The sequence below is a fragment of the Colletotrichum gloeosporioides genome (assembly GCF_011800055.1).
Source record: "Colletotrichum gloeosporioides strain Lc1 chromosome Unknown consensus_78, whole genome shotgun sequence".
NCBI classification, from domain to species: Eukaryota; Fungi; Ascomycota; class Sordariomycetes; order Glomerellales; family Glomerellaceae; genus Colletotrichum; species Colletotrichum gloeosporioides.
In genome coordinates, this window is record NW_025544723.1 from 148,761 (window position 1) to 172,622 (window position 23,862).

A 23,862-nucleotide genomic window follows, 5' to 3' on the forward strand; every position below is an offset into this window, starting at 1 on the left:
TTTCAGGACCAATGTTTCATTTGCTTTAGCGCTTAGAGTAACGAGTATCAGACGACACATGAATTTCTCAAAAGGGTAACAGGGCTTGTCATTAGAAACTCATATTAAAGCCACAGCAGAACTTATGATATCAAAATGAAGCTACCTGCGAAAGGGGTCCCAGACTTCCTCAAAAATGCGTGTCGATAGCTGGTTTTTATCGGACTGCCATATGGCATCCCGTCAAGTAGCCAACCAGCCGCATTGGCACGCGCCTCCTACTTTGCAGTTCGCGTGGGTTGACCGGAGAGAGGTCCTTTTCTCTTTGCTCATAATCAAAGCATTGAGACGTTAGTCTTACTGTTACCAATACCAGCTAAGCTGCCCTTCTCCGTTTCACACTTCCCAAGATGTGAAGAATATCAGTCTCGATGAAGTCAAAAACGAGCTGAGTCAACTTGCTGTGCCTAACTCTGCTGTTTGCATTAACAACACAGTAGCTCAAACGGCATACCTTGCTAGAGTCAACAGTTGGGTTGCATCTGCAACTCCTTCCGTTCGTATCTAAGCATCGGGTGTGGAGTTCTTTGAAGCACAGCTGGTGCATTAGTCCAGAAAGCACATCTCATTTTCAGAAGAATACCCAGAGTACTGATAGCACAGTTATAGACATCACTTGCTGCACGGCAATCTGATGAAAGCGCAAAATCTTTAGGCAAGAAAGCTATGACTGTAATGGTACGAAAGCGATACCGAGGCTCTCTGAAACTAGGGCAGAAATTCACACTGCGCCACAGATTGAACATGCCAATCTAGTCGTCGTGCGCTTCGTTGTCCAGCATAAAAGTTACGCAGGCATCATGGATGGCAAGTGTCGGTCACTAACCGGCCCGTCGTCACTTATCCTAAGGCCGAATATAAACTTTGATGTTGGAACAGCAAAGAATATTGCCTAGATTGCCTCGACTTGGCAACCCGAGTCATTACACGGAAAAGTAGACACCGGCACTCACGGGCATTTCCGACGCATCCGATTAGACAGCCCCCCTGGTTTTTTGCGCCCTACGTGGAAAGTTAATGTGTATTCAGCGTCGATCTGCCCCCTTATCAAGCCGTTTCTATATTGCGCATCCGTAAGGAGCACAGATCACACAGCACAACTCGTTGCGCTAACTTTCGCTGGGAGGAAGATGAAATCACATTTGTCAAAGTGAGTTCGCCGCGATTGCAACCGATTGCAACATACCAAAACAGATTGGCAACATAGCTGTAGGGCTTGATGATTGAGTGATTGACGAACCTAAACCAAAAGCTTTACTTTCTACACAGCATCTGACGGAATTCATTGCCCGAGAGCAATCCCAAGGCAGTTCGCCCCGGCTGAATTGAATGTCTCCTGTTCCTGCGGAGTCGCGATGTGGGTTCTCCCAGAAACTCAAAGTAATTAACCTGAACCGACAAGGCTGAGCAGTCCCCATTTGATCGTACTTCGGGTTGAATCAAACTACCGACATGCACGATTTCGGGAGTTTCTTCGGAGTGAGCGCACTCGTTGTAGACTATAAGTATCCAAATTGTCTGCTGTCTATTAGATGTTGAAGTCTAGTTAACTCACTCTACATCACTCACAGAACCCAACTTCCACACAGTCCTTCAAAACACCCACACGACAACTCGCCATCATGCAGTTCTTCACCCAGATCCTCCTCCTGGCCTGCGCCACCACCGGCCTGGCCAGCGTTGCTCAGAGCCCTAACGGCATGCTCAACGTCATTGAGACCCGCCAGATGCAGTGCATCAAGAGCAACTGCGGCGGCGTCGGCGCGGCTTGCGCTGGTGCCTGGGTAAGTTATTTCACAGGGTTGAATTCCGTTCAACCCAGCTCCGCTTGGCTCGGTTCCGGGTCGATAGTGTTGTGATACAAGTAGCTAACCATCAACAGTGCTGTGTTCGATACAACAGCGACGGCTGCAAGTGCATTGCTCCCGGCGACATCTCCGAGCAGGGTGAATCTTGCCCCAAGGCATAGATGGGTTGAGGGATTCAGGGGAAGGAAGGCTTTGGTTGTGAGGGGTAGACTACTACGCAGATGAATACCACTTATTTCTTCGTTGATCCAAGCCTGCTTTTGTTCCCACGTGGAATAACGGACTACGACGACGCATCGCTCAAAACAAGCCCAGCATAATGATCACAGTGGCACGTTACACTGCGCATCCATGACAACCTGATCATGGTCATCAAAAACGCGATTCCTATGGAATTCAGACTGTTGACTGAATCATCTGTGCCTAGCTAAAAAGAACGGGTATTTCCCAATGACTCCTCATAAAGAAATGTAAACCCTGACGCCGGACTTCGCGGCCTATAACCTATTCCATGTCCTTGGACCCTATAAAAACTCCGATGGTCTCCCCTAAGACTCTGCCAAAAACAAGTATGAAATCCCCATTCGCATCTCAAAATGAAAGAAGTCGTGTCGCAACTGAATGTTCATTCAGAAGTACTCTGAGACCCTGGCGTAGTCGTTGCGCTGGGCGATGCTGGGGATCTCGCGCAGGTCCTCCAACGGGGTCTGGTTGGGAAGGCGAACAAGCTTGAACTGCTCGAAAAGCCCATTGTGCGTGTTCTTCTTGGTTCCAGACCAAGTGACGCGATAGAGGCCGTCGTAGCGCATGCCGCAGAGAGGAGCCCAGACGGAAAACTTCTTCTTGTCGGAGGAGGCCTTGCGGAGAACGCGAACGGGTCTGCCGTTCATCTGTGAAACGTGAAGAGCAGTGGTTCCGTTGGAACGAGGGGGGCATTGAGTTGGGTTCTTGTGCTCGAGAGACCGAGAGCCGGAGTAGTACAGGACGTCTCCGTTGTCGACGTCAATCTCATCGTAGGTTCCGCTGACAATAACAGAGTAGGCGCCTTGGTCCTTGCGGCCGTGGATACCGGCCTCGGAGGAGCCGTGGGCGCCGACGAACAGGGCGCGAATCTGGGAGGCGAACCAGTCGCCGACGGTGAGGCCGTTATGGCCGATAACCGCAGCTTCGCGCTTCTCGCCCAAGTAGTCCGGGTTGAGACACTGAGTCTTGCCTTTCATGCCAGTGAGTGCGACACCGTGCATGATGCCTCTTCGGCCCCAGACTGGGTGGGCGGGAGCAGGCTTGCGGATGGGGTATTTGCCGTCACTGTCCACATTGTAAGTTCCCATGCGAGGGTGACGAGTAGTGGCTACGGCTGTGTTCTCGTTGTCGCTGGCCGGCGGAGTCAGGGCAAGCGCATCCGCCCTCTGGGCCCAATCATAGAGATCCTGGGCGTGACGCTTATCCTCATCAGAGAAGTAGCGTTGCTGAATAGACTTCTCAGGATCGCATACAATCTTCAGACCACTAGTCAGACGCTGATGGGCCGTGTCGATGGAGCCGAGCTCGCGGGGGAGGACATTCGGGTAGGCTTGTTTGCAGTCCTCGACGTAGTTGAGATAGTCTGCGAACTCCTGCTTCTTCTGGACCACACGGGGGGTGGACTCGTCGAGAGACTTGTTGGACCAAACTGCGAGAAGGCCGAGGACATTTTTGTTGACCCAGGCGAAGTACTTGCCAGGAGTGCGCTCCCGGGGAGGAGTGGGGACAGTCTGAGTGGAAGGTGCGGGAGGAGGGCCGGTGCCTTCCTCGACTGGAGCGACTGCCGCCATCGTTACTGCTGGCGTTGTCTGATTCATCAGAATTAGTAATCGAATCCGTTGGAGGTGAAGTCGATGGTTCATACCGAGTGGAGGCTTGTGAAATTCGTTGAAATTGTGGCGGTGACGCTGTCGGTTTCTCGGCAGGGTGTCCGGCGGCTGACCAGCCGCACCTAGTTGATCGCGAGGAAACAACCAGTCAATAACTAAGGCTAGCAGTGTAACCAAGCCTATGCCACATTTCACAGCCCGTCAAAGCTGGTGTCGCAACTTGAGGCAGGTTGACGGTCTGTGAGTGAGGGAAGTGTGTTGTTGAGGGGTTAATTGAGCATGGACAGTTGACGCGCAGGGTGGAAGGTGAGGTTGGTGGTTGCAGAGTTGCAGTGTCGGTGGTCTGTGCAGCGGTCTTCCGTCGAAAATCAGCCAATCATGTGACACAGACCAGCGCAACTACAACAACTCAGATCGAACAGGAAGGAACGCCGCAGTTGATAACTGCCAGTCGCTCCTTCCGTTCAGATAACTCGAAACTTTCTCAAACCGCCACGCGTAGTCGCTACATTGAGATATATCGGAATATTATTGTGTTGGATGAATAAACCCCGCTTTGTTGATCAGCGTACCTATCGTGCGTCAACTTATATCGTTCAAGAACTCCACAGCGCATGAGGCAAAACCTAAGAGATGGCAAATTGGAAAGAACTAACGCGACGACAGGAGTCATTTGAGTTGCACAATTCAAACTCACGAAGAAAATTGGTGTGTTTGGCACCCTCAATGGACAGAGTCAACGGGTTACGTTATTCATTTTCTGGGAAACGACTCTTCGATCTTGGATCGGGAAATCAGATGCCTAATTCGATGCATGTATGGCCGTTGTTCATTATCTTGGTCGCGTTGCGCTCGTCGCCGCGGAGTCTAGCTCATGCGGTGTCGACCCATCAAGTTCATACGTTGGTAGAGGCGAACCATCCATCTCGACCCGGGACGGTTGAGCTGACATTTCGCTAGGCATTTGGTATGCGTGCTTGCCAGCACTTTGTTCGCCGTACGCCGATCCTCCTTGGTTGCTTCCATCCGGCCCGGTTGCTGCGGTCCTGGAGCCCTGCTTGCGCCTCCAGACAAAGAAGGTGGCGGCCAGGATCAGGCCTATGCCGGCTACACCTCCGACGACTGCTCCAGCTACGGCACCGCCTGAGATCCCACCCGACTCCTCGTTTCCCGCCGAAGCCGTACGCGTCGAAGAAGCAGCCGTCGCAGTGCCCGTGGTCGTTACCGTGTCCGAAACTACTGGGGATCCCGTTGCTGTTGTCGCCCAAGTTGACGTCGCGGTCACGGAGCATGACGAGGTCCTCACGGCATCGGCCCACGAAATGTTCGCAGGTAGCGCCGTCGCTGTCGTTGACGTGCACAGGAGAGCGATGCCTTGGCTGTTGTCGCGGTATGTGCCATTGAAGCCGTCCATGCAGCACCATCCTCCATTATCCAGCTTGCCATTTACACCCCAAAGCTTCCAAGATGAATCGGGACACTATGATATCGTCAACTGCCGCTCGTATGCGAGGTTCGAGAGTAGGGCGAGGTGTGATACCTGGGGGTATTCGAGAGCGAGCGATCTGCAGTCTTCCGGGTCTGCACCGGGTAAAGCGCGTCAGCTTCCAATCAACGGCCACAATAAACAAAGTTGGGGAGGCAATTGCATACCTTTACAGCAATAATTGCCGACATAGTCGCCGTCTCCCGTGCATGTGTATCCGGAAGGACAGCACCGAGGTTGCGCGCCTGTCCCGCACTCGACCGGCGCGTTCGGCGGGCAGGACCCCGGGGCCCGGAGAGCCCAGCCGCCTTCGTAGCTGCATTCCTGGCTGAGCGCTACTGACAAGCTGAAGAGCGCCACCAACAGGCTTCGGGCGCGGGTTCGATCTAAATTCATGGCGCTCGCGGCTCAACAAAAAAGGCGTGCTGATGCAGACATTCGAGGTCTATGAGAAGAGAAGCCCAAACTAGCGGCACGATCGGGGAAGAAGACAAAAGTCTTTCCCATGAAAACCCCGTGAACACGCAAATTCCAGGGTCTAGCTTAAGCAGGCATCAGTCCACCGTCGCAGGGAGTCAGCCCTGTGGCCGCATACGAGGCGAAGCTGGCTGAAACCCTCACTGAGGTGTTCGGTTCGTCAATTGGGCGGGCTAACCCGCCCAACCGCGCCATGAAAGCGACACGATTTCTTTTTACGTGCTGCCAAGCGCTATAAAATTGCAGTGCACTGCCTGAAAATACCCTGTTTTCCGTCCTGTTGTGCAGCATAGATGGGGAAAATAAGCGTAGCTGAAGAAGCTAAGCTGTGCTAGCGTCTCGGCAAGCCGAACAAGAATCACAGCCACAGCGTGTTGGGCGCTTATTCTTCTGATGGATATTTGTCGCGTGGTCTGTGGCTTCCAACGGCGGCCGGAAATCGACGGCGATGGATGTGAGAGGGTGCGAATACGTCGTGAAGAGAGGAAGCCATAAAACCTGATTACAATCGTTCACAAGTAATCTCAATCCAGAGGCGTGGTTGACGCTCTGCAGGGTCCCAGTTGCCCAGAGTTAGGTACCCGTTTTAACAGATGCATGGGACTCTTGTGTCTCTTCTCGCCCCATTCAACGGAGTCTGGGGTAATTGCGTTGCGAACATGCTTGGCCCAAGTTCATGAAATCGACGAGGACTCGAGCGTCTTCTCTACCTGGTTGCTCAGCTCCCAACTTGACAGCGCTAGGTTCGCGATAGCGGTCAGATAAGATATTCGGAGAAACCTGGCGACCCAACATGTCGATACGAGCTCCCTCGACCTGCAAGACCATGTGATATTGCCCTGCGACTGCTCGCGTGCTGAATAGGGAGTTGACGGGAAGAAAGTTCTTGAGCTTCATTAATTGGAAACGATGAACTGTAGGGTGGCGGGCAGGTACGGTACGGCCATTCGAGACTTTTGACATGCCGAGGGCTTTTGAGACTGTGAATTGACTGAAAGCTTTTGGCCATGGTATCTGTTCAGGGCTGAATAGCCAAGATAGCTCCGCGCCGGCTCCGGCCACCACCCCGAAAATACCATGACCCACTTCGTTCGTACCGGTCGTGGCGGCCCCGAGTGTGGGGTGTTGCTCTCGGCACCGGCGGTCGGCATGCCCCGCAGCATCAATGCTGCAGCGATTCGGAGCAGGTTGCCCTTGAATACTGCCGGCCGGGACGGATTCTTCAACCGAGTGGGGAGAGTGTGGCCAAGCCGGCGCGGAGGGTAAGCTGCCTGCATAAATATGTAATGCGGGGGTTCGGCCTCCAGCACGCCATCGAAACAAATGATGGTGAATCAATGGCGTGCGCTGCAAGCGAATGGCGCAACACACCAAAGTGGACGAACAGTAACATCGGCCCCAGTGTTCACGTCTTCCGCACATTGCATGCTAGACAACTGCGAACCTGGCTCGGTTTCGCGTCAAAGTCGATGGACAAAAAGAAGAAATAGCGGCTCAGGTTTGGGTTAAGCTTGGAGAAAACCTCCGATAGAGCTGGTGGGTGTCTTGGAATCAAGCAGTAAATAGCTTAGCCCCCTGCCGTTGCACCCTTTCAATATGCACAACGTCCAGCGGTCGTCGTAGCTCTCTGAACCCAAGTTTTGGATCTCCTCGGAAGACGATCTGTTCAGGGGTTCTACCTGGGTAAGCAACATGTCGTCACCCCCTGTGGGGGAGCATCGTTTTACCAAAGGGGCAAAAATCGGGGTATGGCCGCTGTCTCCTGCCTATGAACGGTCGATATTACCCATCACGCCTTTGATGTTCCCTCCATGTATGCCGTTTGGCTAAGAAATGCGGCGACCGGTAGCCCGGTTCTACCACCAGGGGGGTTTCGGGCGGCGACCGAAGCCCATGCGGAAAGAGATTTTACTGTCTACTTCTTAAATAGATAGTAGAATCTCTGGCGTCGGTAGGAATGTGCTTTTGCTGCCCGCTGTGTCGACTCGACTTCGTTCCTTCTTCGAGTTGCCGTCCAAAATGTCTGCCCAGCAGCAACCGACCAGCAAGCCCTCGCCCGCAGGGTCCATCACGTCTTCGGACCACGCGGGCGCAGACTCCAAGACCGGCACCGGCAAGGATGTCCGAGACGCAGTTCCCCCGACCGCTCCGGCTTTGGCGACACAGCAGACGCAGCGCATGGAAGCCGCGCTCGGCGACGCTATCCTTCGCTTCTTGAGAATTCGAAAGGGCCCAAAGGCGGAAGAATATGACCTTGACGCAGTAGGTTTCCCCCACGGTACATCAATATTTGAACTTCTAGCTGATCAGCAGCATCAAAGATTGCGACCCAACCGAGCATCTGGGATTCCGAGAACCTGGAAGAGTACAAAGAGGCTTACATCCACCCACAATGGGAGAATAAGGAGGCTTTCGACCCTTCATTCCGCTGGACCTGGAGAGAAGAGCGGCAAGTGCGACGCAAGGTTGATTGGAAGATTATGGTGAGTTTTGACGTGCATTGCACACTGGCTTTTATGAGAGCGACTGGCTAACCTGCAACAAACAGGTTTGGTGTTGCGTCATGTTTGCTGCTTTGAACATTGACAGAAACAACATCAACAACGCCGTTTCTGATGACATGCTTCCTGATCTTGGTCTCACTCGCGCTGACTACGTGAGTGCATCTGCGAATGTTCCGAGTCCCTTACAATGCTAACACAAAGAAGAATCTTGGCCAAACAATCTCCCGAGTCGGCTTCCTTGTTGCCGAGCTTCCATCTCAGTTGATCTCCAAGCGGTTCGTCATCTCAGCCGACAAGTAAAACTGAGACCCTTCTAACCTGAACAGTATCGGTCCGGATCTGTGGATCCCAATTCAGATCTGTCTTTTCAGTACCGTTTCCGGCCTGCAATTCTTCCTCAAGGGACGGGCGTCATTTCTTGCGACCAGATATCTGATGTAAGTTACGTTCCATCTGGCTTTGCATGTCACTCTATTGACTCAGACGAATCTAGCGCTACCTTCCAAGGTGGCTTCATCCCTGACACAATTCTGTACCTTAGCTACTGGTACACAGGCACGTCTGTGAGTCACTTCAGTGAATGACAAGGCTTGACGGTCTTTTTCTTACTCTGACTTAGCTTCCAATTCGTCTGGCCTGGTTTTGGATGTCTTCCCAAATTGGTGAGTGGACTCACCCAAGGACATGGCTTGGCTTAATAACTAACAATCTTTCAGTTGACATCGGTGTGGGTTTCGCCGCGGTCGGTCTTCTGTCTATGAGAGGTATCTTGGGCTATGAAGGCTGGAGATGGATGTTCCTCATTGAGTAAGTCATTTTGCTTCGAGCCATCGAGCTCTGTGCTAACTTTCGACTTCAGGGGCTGCTTTACGTTCAGTGTCGGACTGCTCTCATTCTTCCTGATGCCGCAATGCCCCGCCCGGACGAGGAGCTGGTGGAACCCCAAGGGCTACTTCAAGGAAAAGGAGGTTAAGATCATTGTCAACTCCGGTGAGTATCCCGCAAGCTTTAACTTGGAACAGACCGGCATCTAACCTTCATACCACATAGTCATCCGTGATGACCCTCAGAAGGGAGGCATGTACAACCGACAGGGTCTGTCCGTCAGGCAGATCTGGGAGTGCTCCAAAGACTACGACATGTGGCCACTCTACGCCCTCGGCCTGCTCTTCGGCTTGCCCAAGTACCCGGTCAACCAATACCTCACTCTATCCTTCCGTGGTCTCGGTTTCAACGTCATCCAGACCAACCTGCTTTCGATCCCGAACATCGTTGGCTCCAGTATTACCATGCTGCTCATTACTGCTTTGAGTGAGCTGGTGAACAATCGGAGTTTTGTGTCGATGGCCGAAGATGCTTGGTTGTTGCCTTGCTTTGTGGCGTTGATCGCGTTGCCGGACCCCATCAGCCCATGGGCATACTTCGCGATCGCCACAGTTTTGCTCTCGTTCCCCTAGTGAGTGCCGGATTGGCTGATAAAGGATGCATGAGCTAACAAGGCCTAGCACCCATCCCATTCAAGTGGCTTGGACGAGTAGAAACGCAGGTTCGGTGCAGAACAGGACGGTGTCTGCCTCGTATGTCTCCCCTTCCTCTCTTGAAGTCGTCGCTTCGCTGACCCGTCCTCAGCCTTTACAATATGTGGGTGCAAGTCTCAGGCATGATCGGAGCGAACAGTGAGTCTTGATCGTCACCCGCGCGACGACAGAAGACTAACTTTAGCCGCCAAGTCTATCAATCCAACGATGCTCCGCGATACTTCAAGGCAAACAAGGGCCTGTTAGTTATCTGCATCTGGATGTGTGTAAGTAATCTCCACCCTTGCACTTTACAAGACGAGGTGCTCAGATTGTTTGCAGGTTGTTCAATACCCATTTACATTCTTTTACTACCGATGGAGAAACAACCAAAAGGCCAAGGTTTGGGACGCCATGTCCCCAGAGGAGCAACACAACTACAGAACCAACACGACGGATGTGGGAAACAAAAGGTGAGCCACCTCTCGCTTACACCTTGATGAATGATGTGATTAACGTATTATGCACTCAGGCTCGACTTCCGCTTTGCCACATAGACTCCGAAGGTCTACTTTTGCGTGTTTCGACGGGCACCTTACAGTGTTCACCTCCTGTCTTGCCGCAGTCTTGGATTCATAGATATCCAAAGAGAAAAGAAGCGTGTGGTCCATATCCCTCTCTAGATAGAATCAAAATGCCAGTTCATCGTCTCACGGTCAAGTCTATTCCACATGTTGCGGACGGAGACATTTGCCCCGGGGTTATTGTCAACCTATGCCAGTAAGCTAATCCTTGCCAACTGTGTCATTCCTTCAACCGAGCCGGCGGGATGAGTGATCCATGGTAAAATCACAGACGCAGGCGCCAATTATTGGAATCTTGTTATTGTAACGCGCGCGTCAAGATTAACTCCTCGCTGAAACTCTCTTGCCCCTTCTCCAGGTGGGAAAGCCCTTGCTTGGCTGCTCAGCTGAATCTTTAAGGCTTTGAAACAGGGGCGGTTGGGGTAACACCAGCACCACTGCAAGGTGTCCGCATGTAACCGCAGCCCTGTAAGGTCGGTTTGATGTCCCCGTAACTCTAATAACGTATGGTGATATTCCGACAGACCCGCGAAAAAGAATCCTTTTGGAAGATTCCACCCCGGATTTTTGCGGATACGTCTTTCTAGGGACTGCTAACCGAAGGCTTGGAATGAACTGGCCAAGGGTAATTGATTCTCACTCAGTTGATCTGTTTGAATTAGCTCTCTTCTTATCGGGTGCTCGTGTGGCTTGTAGTCAAGGTGATCCCGCCGTTGCACTTCTTCCCCACCAAGCGTACACATTTGCGGACACATGTGCACGCATCCCGCTTCCGCGTTCTCCTTCTGAGCGCTTGAACGAGGCATTCCGTATGTGCTCGGCTCCAAGTCGAGGCGACTCAAGATGACAAGGGAATATCTTTCTCCGTGGAAGTCCCTTTCATCATACTTGTCAAGGCCCTGGGATGGGTGTGTTGAGGCTTAGTCGACCTAGGGCGGGAGCCTCTGGAGCATTCCGAAGTGCCAAGTCCGCTCCTGCCGTGCGGGAGGCTCCGCTGCTCCTATCTTCGGGCTGCTGCAAGGTAGCAAAAGCAATGCAACGGAATGGTTCGGTGGGCGAAATAGGCTGCCCCTGTCTTCGACAGGATTTGTAGATTTTCGCTCGTGAGCGACCGGCTCAAGCCAAGCGATCTCTGGAGTCATGAACCCTGTTGTCGACTGTCGTCCCATTGTGACACATGCCATGAAGCAATTCTGATGGTTACGCGGTAAGCTTAGTTTGGCACTAGGTTTCGCAGGGATGCCGGGGTCTGCCACCGAGAGTGTCGTATTCCTCGGTGTTAGCGAGGGATGTTACGCAGCAAAACAACGAGTACCCATCGCCAAGATGTTTGGGAAGCCATGCTACGAGAATCATGGAGAGATGGTAAACAGATCATACTCGTTTGGCAGTATAAAGCTTGGTCGAGCCCGTGGCGACCCTCTTCAAGATTGCTTCCATCCCAGCGACAACTTTCACATTCTTCCAACCGACCAGACTTCTAATTCTCCTTCCATCTGCTGCGCAGAGACTTTTAACCCCAAATTTCATAATGAAGTTCTTCTCTATCATCTTCTCCGCTTGCGCCGCTGGCGTCCTCGCACAGAACGGGTACGTAAATAGGGTCGGCTGCGCCGCGCCTCCTTTTTCGATTGTGTTTGAAGTCTTTGAGTTCCTTGACTTCCCGTAGCACATGGAAGCAAAAGCCTTTCCCAAAACCATAAGCTAACCCAATTCTTCTCCAACAGCTGCGGCTTCCCCGATGGACCGGATTGCAAGTCTCTCGGCAAAGGCGCAAACGGTCTCGAACAATTCGCCGATCCCGATGGATGCTGTCTGTTGCCCCTTCGTTGCGGCAATGGAGACGGCGGCGAGAGATGCGAGCGCGTGAGCGGCGCTAGTGCGGGCAACACCGGCAACAACACCAACACTGGCAAGAAGACCAGGAAGAACAACAGAAAGAGAAGACTCTAGGCGACCAACATTCAGCAACAGAGCCGATGTTGTGACATAAGCACCTCATAAACAACTGAGCCAGATCTCTCTTTCCTAGATAATCGTAGTGATAGGTGGAAGGGACTTTTACAATCCACATTTTCTACGTCGCCAAGGACCTGAACTTCAAATGTAACATATACCACGCCTGTGTGATGGAATTGTTTATTTACCGACTTAGAACTAGTCTCTATAGACTTTTCTTTGAAGTCGTAATCCTACAGATTGTCTATCTCTTGAACTATTTCTTCGCCTCTAAGTACAGTTCATACTCATAGCTTGAGAACAAGAAAGGCGCAACTCCTTTCAGGTCTGACTCAAACAAAGGCTGGCTTGCATAGTACTGGGGTCATGTCAGTATGAGCTTGTTGAGAATGATATAGAGAGCTTTCTCACCTCGAATGTGCCGTTCGAGCTCAGACTGCCAGTCTGGACAGTCCACTCGTATAGAAGGGCATTGTCGTTCTTGCGGACCTCGGCAAAAGTGTCCGTCATGAGCTTGTAACCATCCAGAGCAGCTTTCAGATATTTGTCCCCTGTGATGTAACCGAGACGTACACTCTTAAGCAGGCCATAGACGAACATGGAGGAGCCTGAGCTCTCGATGTAGTTGCCCCACTGACCCTCAGTGCCGGGAGTCATAACCAGCCACCATCCTTTGGTCTTCTTGTCCTGCGCCGCAACAATGGCATCGGCGACGGACTGCAGGTACTTCAACAAGCGCTCACGGCCTGTATGGTTCTCTGGAAAGAGTTCCAGGGTGTCAACCAGGGCCATAATGTACCAACCGACTGCACGACCCCACACATGCGGGGAGGCACCAGTCTCGGGGTCAGCCCAGATAGCCTTCTTGCTCCAATCAAAACCATGAAGCGGGAGACCATTGGTGCGCTCACGCTCGGAGATTGTTCCGGCGTCAATAAGGTCGTACTGAAGGGCAATGTCGTCCCAGGCTGTGGAATTTTCAGCATCAAATTCGTGGGTCCAGCGAGCATAGTACACATCCAACATGTAGATGCCATCCAGCCACATCTGATCGATGTAAACGGGGTACCTATGGTAGAATCCTCCGGTGGGCGTGCGGCCAGTGCGATCGATTTGGTTGCGCAGAGTCTGGGCAGCTATCTTGTATATCTCGTTCCCAGTAAACTTGTACAAGTCGAGGAACGTGTGGCCAAAACGAATGTCGTCAATGGAGTTGCTGTTGTTATACAGAAGGATCTCTCCATTCCATGCCGGATAGAGAATGACATCTGCATAGTGCTTGACATAGTTGTAGTACTTCTCATCGCCGGTTCGGTTGTATGCCAGAAGAATGCCGGAGTAGTATGCTGAAACAGTATAGGCAAAGGTTGGTTCAACGCCGTGCTTGATCTGAGAATCGGCCATCCACGTAAGGTATCGGGTCTCCCCTTTGAACTTGGATGTCTTGATCTTCTCATCCGGTGGAACTGTGAACCATCCATTTGGAAGGGAGACGGAAGCGGCTGCGAAGGTGGCGCTCGCCAACGCAGTCGTGACAAGAGTTGAGACCTTCATCTTAAAGGTGGACTGCAGGCTTGATACTGCTGCGAAGTCCTCCGATAGACACAATGAGGTGCTTGCCGTTCTATGAAACAATTGTCTACTCGTACCTGCGCGTATTTATACAGAATTTCCAGCAATACCAAGCTACCTCGACAGAACTCGTCAATCTCGTGAAGTCGCAGCCGACAAGGTTCCCCTCACTGACCCAAGATCGGCCAAGACCCCACGGTCAGTCTTGTTCTGCTTATCCGACGCATTGTCTTGAGCTGCAGCTGCGTATTCCATCGTATGTCTGTAGTATGCTTGGATAGTAGAGGAGACATCATCCTACGCCGAGTACCGAGCAGCTTCATGCTGTTCCACAGGGACGGAAAAGCAGACCCTGGCTTAGACTGCGGGGGTCCAGGGTCGGTCTTTGCGGGGAAGCCATTGGGGCAGCTATTGGCGGCGGGGAACTCGACGAGCTTACCTTGATGCTTATTTGCACCCTAGAGCTCACTGATAAACTTTCCTTTGTGAAGTTTGTACCTTTTTTGAACGACATACCATCTTTATCAGAGGATTATTAGCTGGCTCGCCTTATGGAATGGACGAAATCCTGTAACACCCACGGATACTGCAGCCGTTTCTTCCATGTCGGCATTCAAACCTGTCTGCGAGTAATCACGGATGCCGGCACAGCGCAGCTGCAGTCAAACGAGAGCGGGAGGTGAGTGCCAGTCGAAAGTGCGGCTGGTCCCAAAAGACCGTCAAAAGCTTCCTAATCTCTGTGATCGACTCCCTGGAACAATTTATACACCAATCAGCGCTTTATTCTGGGCTGGAAGATCAGGGACTATCTGGCGGGCGAATCGATTTATTCACCTCGGTTGTTTGTTAGACCGGACTGCCTGCGTCAGATCCTTGGCACCATGTCCAACGTGACTGGGCAGCGACGCCTTTCGTATTAAAAGCCCTGCAGCATCGCCATTTTGCCAAGACAATGACCTGAGCCGTTGGACACCGCCGAATGGTACTTTGGACTTATCCGCCCAGCAGGTAATGCGTTGAAACCGGGTCTTTTCCGCGTCAATCAATGAGATAATTTGGCTCCATATACGTCAGAAAGTTCGCACATTTTTGGTCGCTGGCAAACTCTTCCGGATGTGAAAAGTTTACTAAGCCCTGATTGTTTTGAACGGCTGCTCAAATTAACCAAATAAGTAATGCAGGCAGATTCTTCGCATGCCTGTGGTGTCTCGCCATCATCTATCCAGCCATATTCATTAGGCCATATTCCGTTGAAGCTCGTCAAGCATCCAATGTCATCGTGAAACCAAGGCTCTGTTCTGAATCCATTTCCCACGGTCAGTCCCATGAAGGCGTACTACCTCCGAATTCGCCTCCGAAGTTCCGATCGAATGCCGGTTTGATGGGTCTTGCCAGCGATTGCCGGGAACGGGCAAATCTGCCGGCCATAATCAAGCATGGACATCCAGTCGACGTTTTTTTCTTTTTTTTCTTTTTTAAAGCCTGCGCATATTCTCCGCAACAACGACATTCTTCATTCTCAACTTCGCAGTCTAATATTGTCGGTATCAATTCCTCAAAATGGGTGGAACCAGGAAGATCTATCAGCCCATTGACCCATCTGTCCGCAAGAAGCTGGACCCCGAATATGTTGCTCTCCATGACAGCATCATCCAATTTATAGAACCTTCAGAAGCCCAGCCATGGGATCCATCTTCGCGCTTTAATCCGAATCCTCTCGCACATGCCATGCAGACGCTATCCCGAGTTGGTAAAACCTGGGATGAGGAACTCGGTGGCGGCATTCAAGCCCGCGTGTTTGTGCCTGAAGGCGAAGCGCCCCCTGGAAGATGGCCATGCTTAGTGTGGCTGCACGGAGGTGGTTGGGTCAACGGGGGATTAGACAGTGAGAATGGATTCTTGACGCATGTTTGCAAAAGTGAGCTTCCATTATGAAGATGCGAGGCAGGTGTTGACAAAACATAGACGTCAGATGCGTGGTTATCACCATCAACTATCGCCATGCCCCCGAGCACGTCTATCCCGCTGCCGTAGATGATTGCCTGACTGGACTGAGATGGGTACTTGAGCCTGCTAATGCATCACGTCTCAATATCAACACCTCTCTTCTGACAATTGGTGGCCTTTCGGCGTAAGTAAACCATCGAATGATTCAGTTCTCGTCCAAGTCCTGATAGAAGCAGCGGTGGAAGCCTTGCTGCTGTCCTCACAATGAAGGCTTCTCTGGAGATTGTGACACCTGCACCCGTTTCTCAAATTCTCATATGTCCTGTCATTGACAGCACTGCCACGGTAGAGACTGTGTGGTCCGCTTCGAAGCACGTTCCCTGGCTTACGCCTGGCCGAATGACTTGGTACCAAAACCTCTACTTCCCAAACCAGGAAGACAAAGAAAGCTGGGATGCATCGCCATGCTTTGCACCAAAAGACATCGTGGGACGAAGCCCAAAGACCTGGATTGCTATTGCCGAGATTGACCTCTTAGCGCCTGAAGGTCTCAAGTACGCAGAGCAACTGAAGGATGCCGGTGTCGAGGTTGAAACCAAGGTTTACAAAGGAGCCACGCACTCCGTACTGATCCTTGCAGGGTAAGATGTGGAACTTTAAGGATTCTCTCCGGGTACTGATATTGTCGTTAGTATACACCAAATCAGCCAACAGTTGGTTCATGACGCATGCAGAACCCTCGCCGAGGGTTTTGGTTCAGCATATGACCCGGCATTGGCCCCCATTTACCCTCAGAATTCGTAATTAGACCGGAGCATCGTATCATTGAACCATTCATAAAGTCTTAGTCTTTATTCATCACGATATCTAGGTGCCTATGTAAACTTGTGGTCATCTTTAGACCGATTTGCAGACCAAGAAACGAACGACTTTGATGGCCCACGTATCTTTCTACAGTACGAGGTTGGGTAGATTTTGCTGTGACCCAAAAACTTATTTACTAGAAGTGATACTTCCGGCTCATGGGTTGTGTAGGTCAAGGTAGGTAGGTTAGTAAGAATCTGAGAAGGGGAAGAGCAAATTCGGATCAATCACGGTGATGATTAACCAAAAGAAGAATTGAAATTTATGATTGAAAACCAGTTCCATCTAGTCGTGTTCAACATTTTAAAAAGGAAACCAGGAAGTGGCGTCAATATATCCCGCCCAACCCAAAGATCATTATCATCGCCCGTGCGTCTCAGCTGCCAACAACAACGTCTTCAACTCTGCAAATCGTACCGGCTTCGGCATAAACACATCAATACCCACAGATTCTGCATTCCTTCTTGCGTCAGCGCTCGCAAGACCCGTCAGCGCGATGACATTCGTCGGCGGTTGCATCCGGTGTTCGCGCTCAAACTCCCTGATGTACCTGGTGGCTTCAAATCCGTTGAGTATCGGCATACTGATGTCCATGAGGATGAAGTCGAACCGACGCGGTCTCTCGTACTCGGGTGCGTCGTCTGAAATGTGGACACCTGAAGCTTCTTTGAACCTGTCAACCGCTTCTTGTCCGTTTTCTGCCTCCTCGTACGAGTAGCCACACTTCTTCATGAACATTACCAGAAGCTTCAGGTTGATCTTGTTGTCGTCCACCAGCAAGACGTGCAGCTTGCTGTCTTTGCGCTCCTTCAAGTCAGTCCCGCCAATTTCCTTGACTTGCACCGTGCCTAACGATTTGCTGATAACGCGAGACGAAACTAGCTCCTCTTTGACTTCTTCAGGAGGTTGGTCATAGTGTACAATGACTCTGTCGTCTGGTTGCGGTGTGCCCATCGGGAGTTGCTTGATTGTTGGCTCCATTTCGGCATTTGATGCGGTGACCGAGATACTCTCTCCGTTTGGCGCCTTTGCAGCAGCTTCTGCTCTCTTCAAACAGTTGCTAAAGACCTTGGCTAGCTTTCTTGGACCACAACTGCATCGAAATCAGTGTCATATTCAGAAGTCATTGAGAATGAAGAGCTTGACTTACGGTTGTGGTATCACCTCAACGATCTGAGACATCTGGCTCAAGACCTTTGTATGTTTATGAGAAATTTGAACCGCCTCTTCCGCATTTTGGCAGACAATAATGATCGGAACCTTTCGTGCTGAGGGCGTTTGACGGTCGCGGAATCGCTTTTCGAGCACCTCAATAGGAGGTGGTTCGCAGTAAACAAACATGTCGGCGTCTGACACGTTTACGTTGGTTTCTTTATCTACCTTCATGCCAAACCAATTTGAACAAGTGTTGAAGAGCACCTCGTTGATTTTGGAAACTTGTCGAGTGACAGACGCGGGCTGTGGGGTGGTGAATCTGTTCAAGAGGACAAGCTTTTTGCCTTTTGTTTGTTCCGCGACAGAGCGAATGGCCTCATCAGGTTGATGGGCTGCTGGGTCGGAAACAGGTGCGAGCCGTAGATGCACGTCAACTTCTGTTCCCCTGCCTTGCTCAGATTTGACTTCTAGAGTACCGCCAAGAGAGTCCACAATCTGCTTGACGATGCTCAAGCCAAGGCCGGTACCAGGCTGGAATGAGTCTTCCTGGCTAAAGGGGATAAACAGACGGTTTTGCTGGAAATCGTCACTTATGCCCTTGCCAGTATCTGCAACCCTGATTAGAGCATTGACCTTGGACCCATCTGACCTGGCTTGACCGGTAAGAGAAACAAGCACAAATCCTGACGTGGTGTACTTCAGAGCATTGCCAAAGAGATTCATAATGATCCTGCGAAGGGCGCCTGGTTGCGTCTTCACCATCCATGAGGTCTTCGGGCAAATGTCAACCAACACTGAGACAGGCCCGTCGGCTCCCGGAGCTTGGTACTTGCCAATCTCGATGGGTCCTCCGAGTTGGCCTGCGGTGGCTTTTGTTGATCCCAGAGCAGCTGCGCCCGCAAGTTTCTTGAATGCATGGCCTGCCGCAATAGCGTCTACAACTTCCTCAACCAGAACACCGAGATCCACTACTGCCGTCATGCTCAGACTCTCGAGAGAGTCGGAAGACAGAACGACGGGCCTATTTTGCCTTGCGCTTTTCCTCATTTGCGCACGTCCCAGTCGGTTGATTTTGCTGTAGTCTAGAACATGGTTCAGAGTGTCGAGGAGAGTCTTGCCGCAAGTAGAGATTGAGTTTACGAGGCCTGCTTGGTACGAATCGGTATCGGAGTCCTTAAGAAGTTCTGCTGAGCCTAGAATTCCATGAAGAGGGCTGCGCAGCTCGTGACTCATGCTGGCAATGAATGTCGTCTTTGCGGCCTCGTTCTTCTGTGTGTTGATGCGTCCGACTTGAGTCATGATGCTGTTGCTGAAAGCTCGGAGATAGGAAAGGTCCTGGTCGAGGTTCATCATACGCCCAGTGACTGAAGTCCACAAGAAACAACCTCCAGCAAACCTGTCTTCACTGTAGTCGAAAAGGGGAACGAAGACCACAGACTTTGCCCCGGGAATTTTCTTGAGAAGCTCTTCGTGGTCCATCCTGACTTTTCGGCGCCTGTTTCCCTCTCCGGTTTTCTCACCTGCCTGGGGTCCTGTTCTGATGAGCTCTCGGTCGCTTGCGCTGTCATCTTCTGAGGAAACGCCAGCCCCGGTTTCCGTGAAGGACAATGTTTTGCCCATCGGGAACATGGCGAAGTATTTTTCGAGTGTTCCGAGTGAAAGGGGAGGGCCCTGCTCCATGCCAGCGCGTGTCTGCTCATCAGTGATGGAGTAAGACAGGATTTTACAAGGTCTCGCTGCGGGTGATGTGTCAGAGTCAGAGCTGTCGAGTCCCACGCCTTCAGAGCCCGATGTGACTGGCAGCGACTGCTCGTCCTCGTCGGACGACTTTGATCCTCCCATCCTCATGGCCTTGCTCAGCTGTCTGGACGTTGTGGTTGTGGCACCCAGAAAGACGACGCCATCAGCGAGTGTCGAGCGTCGCAAAATGTCAGCTGCACGGTGGTAGAGGCTCGATATACTATCAGGCTTCTGCTTGTTAAATTGCTTGAAGTTGTTCCTTGGCGGCGATTGTGGTGGAGAGTTTGGCGCCGCTTGTCGTAGGCGTGTCGGCAGGGATGATCGAGGGGACCCGGATCCACGAAAGTAAACATTGGCTGTCGAAAGAGGGCGCTTTGAAGAGCTGAGCGCCATCTCGGGAGGGCGAATCGTCGATGGGTTCGGGGATACGTCGTCTTTGGCCAAAATATTGTCGTCGTTCATAGTGAAACAATCCTCGACGAAAGCCGCCAACCCCCGAACGATACGCTCGCCCTTGAAGCGATCGACACGGTCCCTTGCCCATTCTAGATGCTCCATCACAGTCTGGGCGATGCCTTGCATGAACTTGATCTCTTCGATTTTGAGTCCCTCATGAGGCCGCTCATCCGACACAGCAAAGGCGCCGATTCGGTGTCCATTGCGGGAGAAGATTGGCACGCCGGCGTAGAACCGAACACCAGGCTCCGACAGAACATACGGACGGGTTGCGAAGCGTGAGTCGTAGCGGCAATCGGAGACGATGAGGCCTGGAACGGTGTACGGCCGATCCTTCGGAGAGTCTATCGCGGTGCAGGTGTTTGCGAGGGCATGCTCGCAGACAGCGTCCGGGCGAGATAGGATGGCGGCGCCGACTGTTTGAAGTTTTCATGGTCAGCATCGCGGCACCGCAAGAGTAGGTTCCATCCCACGACTCTGCAAAGCCGAGGGCAACCCTTGGCACAGACGACATAATGGCTCGTTGGAGCCGTCTCCTGGAGAGAGTCTACATACGCCATAGGTCGCTGTTCGTGCTGTTCACCGGTTCTTCCGCAGCCTCGGTGTCGAGCTCCCCCAGCTGAATGTTTCGAGTGGCCTCGGAAAGGATGGTCTGAGTGGTAGAGTCAATCAGCGATACCATGGCACGCCTGACGTCGAGCTTGAGGACGGCCAGCTGGGAGAAGGCCGTGAGAGTCCTGTCCGGCGACGCTTTGGCCTGGTAGCCTGTGTTCTGCAGGTCAGGCGCCGCGATGCTGTCGACATTGGTGGCGACGTTGAGAGAAGAACCCTGAGCGACCTGCCAGCTCTGGAGGTAGCGCTGAACCTCCCGCTCGCGCTGAGCCTCAGTGGAGGTTGACATCGGATGCGCGCGAACAATCGGTGAGGGGTAAGATGTTGCGGCGCGCCTGGGATGGGTTCTCGGTGTGGCCTCGGTGTTGAAGCAAGCTCACATCAGACGTCTCTCTGCACTTCTCAATTTTCCATTATTTTTTCTGGTCTGACATTTGCCTCTCAGAGTAAGATTGACGCGTCCCCGCCCCCTCGGCCGAGTTTTCGATCTACCGTGCGTGTGGGTTGTTGCGGTTGGGGTTCTAGAACCCGTTCGGGGCGGTCGACGTGGCGACACGTTCGTGGAAAAAATAACTCGGCTAACCTCATGGAGCGTGACATCATCCCTCGTCCAGTGAATCTCGATGAATCGGCCGAGGCTCCATGTTGCACGGATATCTTAAGCGATGCTTCGATCTATTCGTCCGTTCCACCTCGGGGGGGGGGGGGGGGGNGGGGGGGGGGGGGGGGGGGGGGGGGTCCCCGGTTCCATGCGGAGCCTATGGTGTTGCAGGACGCCTATCCGATGTCGCCAGTGACAATGACTCGTTTGGATCAAGTTGCCCACGCGATCTGCGCCGTTCATTACTAGGGAACTGACTAAAGTCTAAGACAGCTGCCATGTTCACGCATTTGGCGACGCCTCCCGGCTCTTTGGCTTGTCTAACTGGCTGTATCTGCACGTCCAACCGGCAAGGTTAAGGCTAAAGAACACCCTGTTACCGCAGTGCCGGGAAGCCGGAGCCTCAACCTCTTGCTAGTGAGTACTTGATGGACTTTTGTAGATGTGAAATTCGGTGTTTTTGTACGACCTTGGCTTGCGAAAACAATGGTCAAACTAGGCCGCTGTAGCCGAGGATGCTTACAGCCAAGACATCATGGCCCCCTGCTCTCGGGCACGTGCACTGAAGATAGGCGGAACAACAGGCCCGCATTGTTATCTACTTCTGCTCTAGCCCCTGGGTTAGCGCCCTCCATTGTCCAACACAGCATCTCGCACTCCGCTTCTTCATCTTCTGCGGGTCAAGATGGTCGGGAATTAAATGTTTGACAAGTGACAGCAATGATACTCTGTCACCTGTACGATGAAACGGTAAGAGACTAAGTTAAACATACAGGAAAGTAAGCATCGATTTCAAAGAATTTTCCACAGTGTGGCGTAAACCTCCACAAATTGTATGTGGCTGGGCTCAAAAGGTAGAAGAAGCATCGAATTCAAAGGTATTATTGCCCCAGGCATGAAGCGAAACTAATGACTTCGGAGGAGCTCCCCAATGTGGTCACCCAATACCTGCCCGCATTCAAATCATGTTTGACTGATCATCCAAATATAACTGGGCAGGCTTTTCTGATCTCTGCCTCTCAATCTCCTGTCTTTGCAGGTGCTGTCTCGGCGACGTTTGCCTCCCGGCCCTTGTCTCAGAATGCTGTGCGCCGGGCTGCTGACCTCTTGGCCGTTGTCTTCCAGATTGGCTTCCCTCGTATCGAAGGGCCTGCAGACGTTGTTCCGCAGCGTGCTGCTCCTCATTCTCCCTGTACTGCTGCTGCGATGTCATCGTGCCAGTCTCAAGTCTGGACCGAAGAGGGCGTGGTGACAGTGCCACCAGGGGCACATCCGCATCATCGTAGCTAGAGCCGGCGCTTCTTTCAGCTTCCAACCTAGGGCTCGGTATAGCCGGGCTTTGAATGCCAATCGGCAAGAACATGTAACTTCCAAATGCATTCATCTTCAGAACTTCCATCAGCAGCGCGGCTGCGGGCGGAGGCTCAACCACTCCAGAGAGGAGTTGGCCCGCAGAGTACGGCCATCCGTACATCTTATCATTCGCTCCCTTCCTCTCAGCCATCACTGAGCCTTCCAGAGAGATTCCAGCAAAGAATCCCTTGGCTTTGGAGTAGCTGTAGATGGCTGCGGCACCTCGTCGGTTGGCTGCGCCAGCAGCTTCTGCGGTGCGCCCGAAAGGGCCGGCAGCCAGTGAGAGGCTGCCCCCAAAGCTCAGGGAACCTGCTTGAGAAAAGGTTTTGACTGCGTCGGAGCTGTTGAGGACGAAGACAAAGTCGACAAGTTCAAGACCGATTTGGCTTCCTATGCCGGTGCCGGCAAGGGCGACGGCGGACGGGGCGCTCCATGAACCATTCGGCAGACGGGCAACGACAACTCCACTGCCGAATCTGCCTGATCCAAAGAGCCCAGCTTTGAATACAGTGATAACTGCGAGACCCTGTTGAAAGCTTTGTGTAAGCGGGGCTTCCCGACGGCCCGGCTGAGAAGGATATTCACCTTGGCTGAAGACAACACTTTCGCTGGGATGACTCTGTCGGGGCCGAAGCGTCTGGCATCAACAAAAGATGTCAAGATCTTTGCACACTTCTTACACTCAGCTGGACGGTGTCAGCATTTGTACACGCGGTTTCTGATTCTGAACTCACCCTCCATGGATGAAGGAAGTGGGTTGTGGAAGCCCATGATGATTGATGCTCCAAGCTAGATGGAGGAGAAAGGGGTAGATGCAGTGTTGTCAGCAGTGGTGTTTTCAATTGGTTTGCCAGAAGCGTGATCGTTGTTGCAGATTGCCGTAGGCTTTGCCATATTTGTAGTAGATCCAGCTGGCCGGCTGTTTCAATGCCGCCCTCATGAATCGAATTCCACTTCGGACATCTGGAGATTGTCCTCTCCGGGAAATCAGAAGCGACTCAAAATCAACCAGGCCGGCCGCGTACATCACCACGACTCGATTTCCCTTTTTGAGGTTCTCCCCTCTGTCCATTGGACTCAGCCTCCACGAATCTTCACATGCATTCACATCTGCCGTTGAAGGGTCTAACGAACATACTTGCCGTTGACGTGCGTCTGTCTGTGTGTTGATAGGCACACCTACCAAACGGGTAATGAACCGGTTTGAGAACATGAGATGAAGCCAAACCCAGTGTATTCTCACGTTCATCCGTAAGCGCTGATAGGCCGACACGCCCTGCGGGGAAAGAGACTGCGAAACGTCAATCACGTAAAGAAGCAATTAGACTCTGGAGC

The 23,862-nt window shown here is 52.2% G+C and overlaps 9 protein-coding genes across 9 annotated transcripts; 4 read left to right on the forward strand and 5 right to left on the reverse strand.

Annotated features, from left to right (window-relative positions):
* Positions 1 to 1,661: 1,661 nt before the first annotated feature.
* On the forward strand, positions 1,662 to 2,008 carry GCG54_00003752 (uncharacterized protein; the record flags this gene model as incomplete). The annotated part of the gene is made up of 2 exons (XM_045403821.1): positions 1,662 to 1,823; positions 1,922 to 2,008. 2 exons carry the CDS (start codon positions 1,662 to 1,664, stop codon positions 2,006 to 2,008), a joined length of 249 nt encoding a protein of 82 aa, XP_045259384.1.
* Positions 2,009 to 2,476: 468 nt separating this feature from the next.
* GCG54_00003753 (E3 ubiquitin-protein ligase UHRF1) lies at positions 2,477 to 3,661 on the reverse strand (the record flags this gene model as incomplete). The annotated part of the gene is made up of 1 exon (XM_045403822.1): positions 2,477 to 3,661. One exon carries the CDS (start codon positions 3,659 to 3,661, stop codon positions 2,477 to 2,479), a length of 1,185 nt encoding a protein of 394 aa, XP_045259385.1.
* An 871-nt stretch (positions 3,662 to 4,532) lies between these two features.
* Positions 4,533 to 5,377, reverse strand: GCG54_00003754 (uncharacterized protein; the record flags this gene model as incomplete). Its single annotated transcript, XM_045403823.1, has 2 exons — positions 4,533 to 5,180; positions 5,354 to 5,377. The coding sequence occupies 2 exons, from the start codon at positions 5,375 to 5,377 to the stop codon at positions 4,533 to 4,535; spliced, it is 672 nt and encodes a 223-aa protein (XP_045259386.1).
* A 2,305-nt stretch (positions 5,378 to 7,682) lies between these two features.
* Positions 7,683 to 10,241, forward strand: GCG54_00003755 (putative transporter; the record flags this gene model as incomplete). Its single annotated transcript, XM_045403824.1, has 15 exons — positions 7,683 to 7,925; positions 7,985 to 8,146; positions 8,212 to 8,319; positions 8,372 to 8,442; positions 8,494 to 8,604; positions 8,661 to 8,730; positions 8,787 to 8,829; positions 8,884 to 8,974; positions 9,027 to 9,157; positions 9,218 to 9,623; positions 9,673 to 9,744; positions 9,797 to 9,843; positions 9,898 to 9,971; positions 10,027 to 10,157; positions 10,217 to 10,241. The coding sequence occupies 15 exons, from the start codon at positions 7,683 to 7,685 to the stop codon at positions 10,239 to 10,241; spliced, it is 1,785 nt and encodes a 594-aa protein (XP_045259387.1).
* Positions 10,242 to 11,799: 1,558 nt separating this feature from the next.
* Positions 11,800 to 12,221, forward strand: GCG54_00003756 (uncharacterized protein; the record flags this gene model as incomplete). Its single annotated transcript, XM_045403825.1, has 2 exons — positions 11,800 to 11,858; positions 11,996 to 12,221. 2 exons carry the CDS (start codon positions 11,800 to 11,802, stop codon positions 12,219 to 12,221), a joined length of 285 nt encoding a protein of 94 aa, XP_045259388.1.
* A 262-nt stretch (positions 12,222 to 12,483) lies between these two features.
* GCG54_00003757 (Unsaturated rhamnogalacturonyl hydrolase YteR) lies at positions 12,484 to 13,781 on the reverse strand (the record flags this gene model as incomplete). Its single annotated transcript, XM_045403826.1, has 2 exons — positions 12,484 to 12,585; positions 12,639 to 13,781. The coding sequence occupies 2 exons, from the start codon at positions 13,779 to 13,781 to the stop codon at positions 12,484 to 12,486; spliced, it is 1,245 nt and encodes a 414-aa protein (XP_045259389.1).
* Positions 13,782 to 15,359: 1,578 nt separating this feature from the next.
* Positions 15,360 to 16,550, forward strand: GCG54_00003758 (putative alpha/beta hydrolase; the record flags this gene model as incomplete). The annotated part of the gene is made up of 4 exons (XM_045403827.1): positions 15,360 to 15,717; positions 15,765 to 15,930; positions 15,983 to 16,387; positions 16,439 to 16,550. 4 exons carry the CDS (start codon positions 15,360 to 15,362, stop codon positions 16,548 to 16,550), a joined length of 1,041 nt encoding a protein of 346 aa, XP_045259390.1.
* A 420-nt stretch (positions 16,551 to 16,970) lies between these two features.
* On the reverse strand, positions 16,971 to 20,862 carry GCG54_00003759 (putative histidine kinase 4; the record flags this gene model as incomplete). The annotated part of the gene is made up of 3 exons (XM_045403828.1): positions 16,971 to 17,703; positions 17,761 to 20,377; positions 20,517 to 20,862. 3 exons carry the CDS (start codon positions 20,860 to 20,862, stop codon positions 16,971 to 16,973), a joined length of 3,696 nt encoding a protein of 1,231 aa, XP_045259391.1.
* A 1,270-nt stretch (positions 20,863 to 22,132) lies between these two features.
* On the reverse strand, positions 22,133 to 23,298 carry GCG54_00003760 (LAS seventeen-binding protein 3; the record flags this gene model as incomplete). Its single annotated transcript, XM_045403829.1, has 3 exons — positions 22,133 to 23,053; positions 23,113 to 23,213; positions 23,262 to 23,298. 3 exons carry the CDS (start codon positions 23,296 to 23,298, stop codon positions 22,133 to 22,135), a joined length of 1,059 nt encoding a protein of 352 aa, XP_045259392.1.
* Between the last annotated feature and the right edge of the window lie 564 nt (positions 23,299 to 23,862).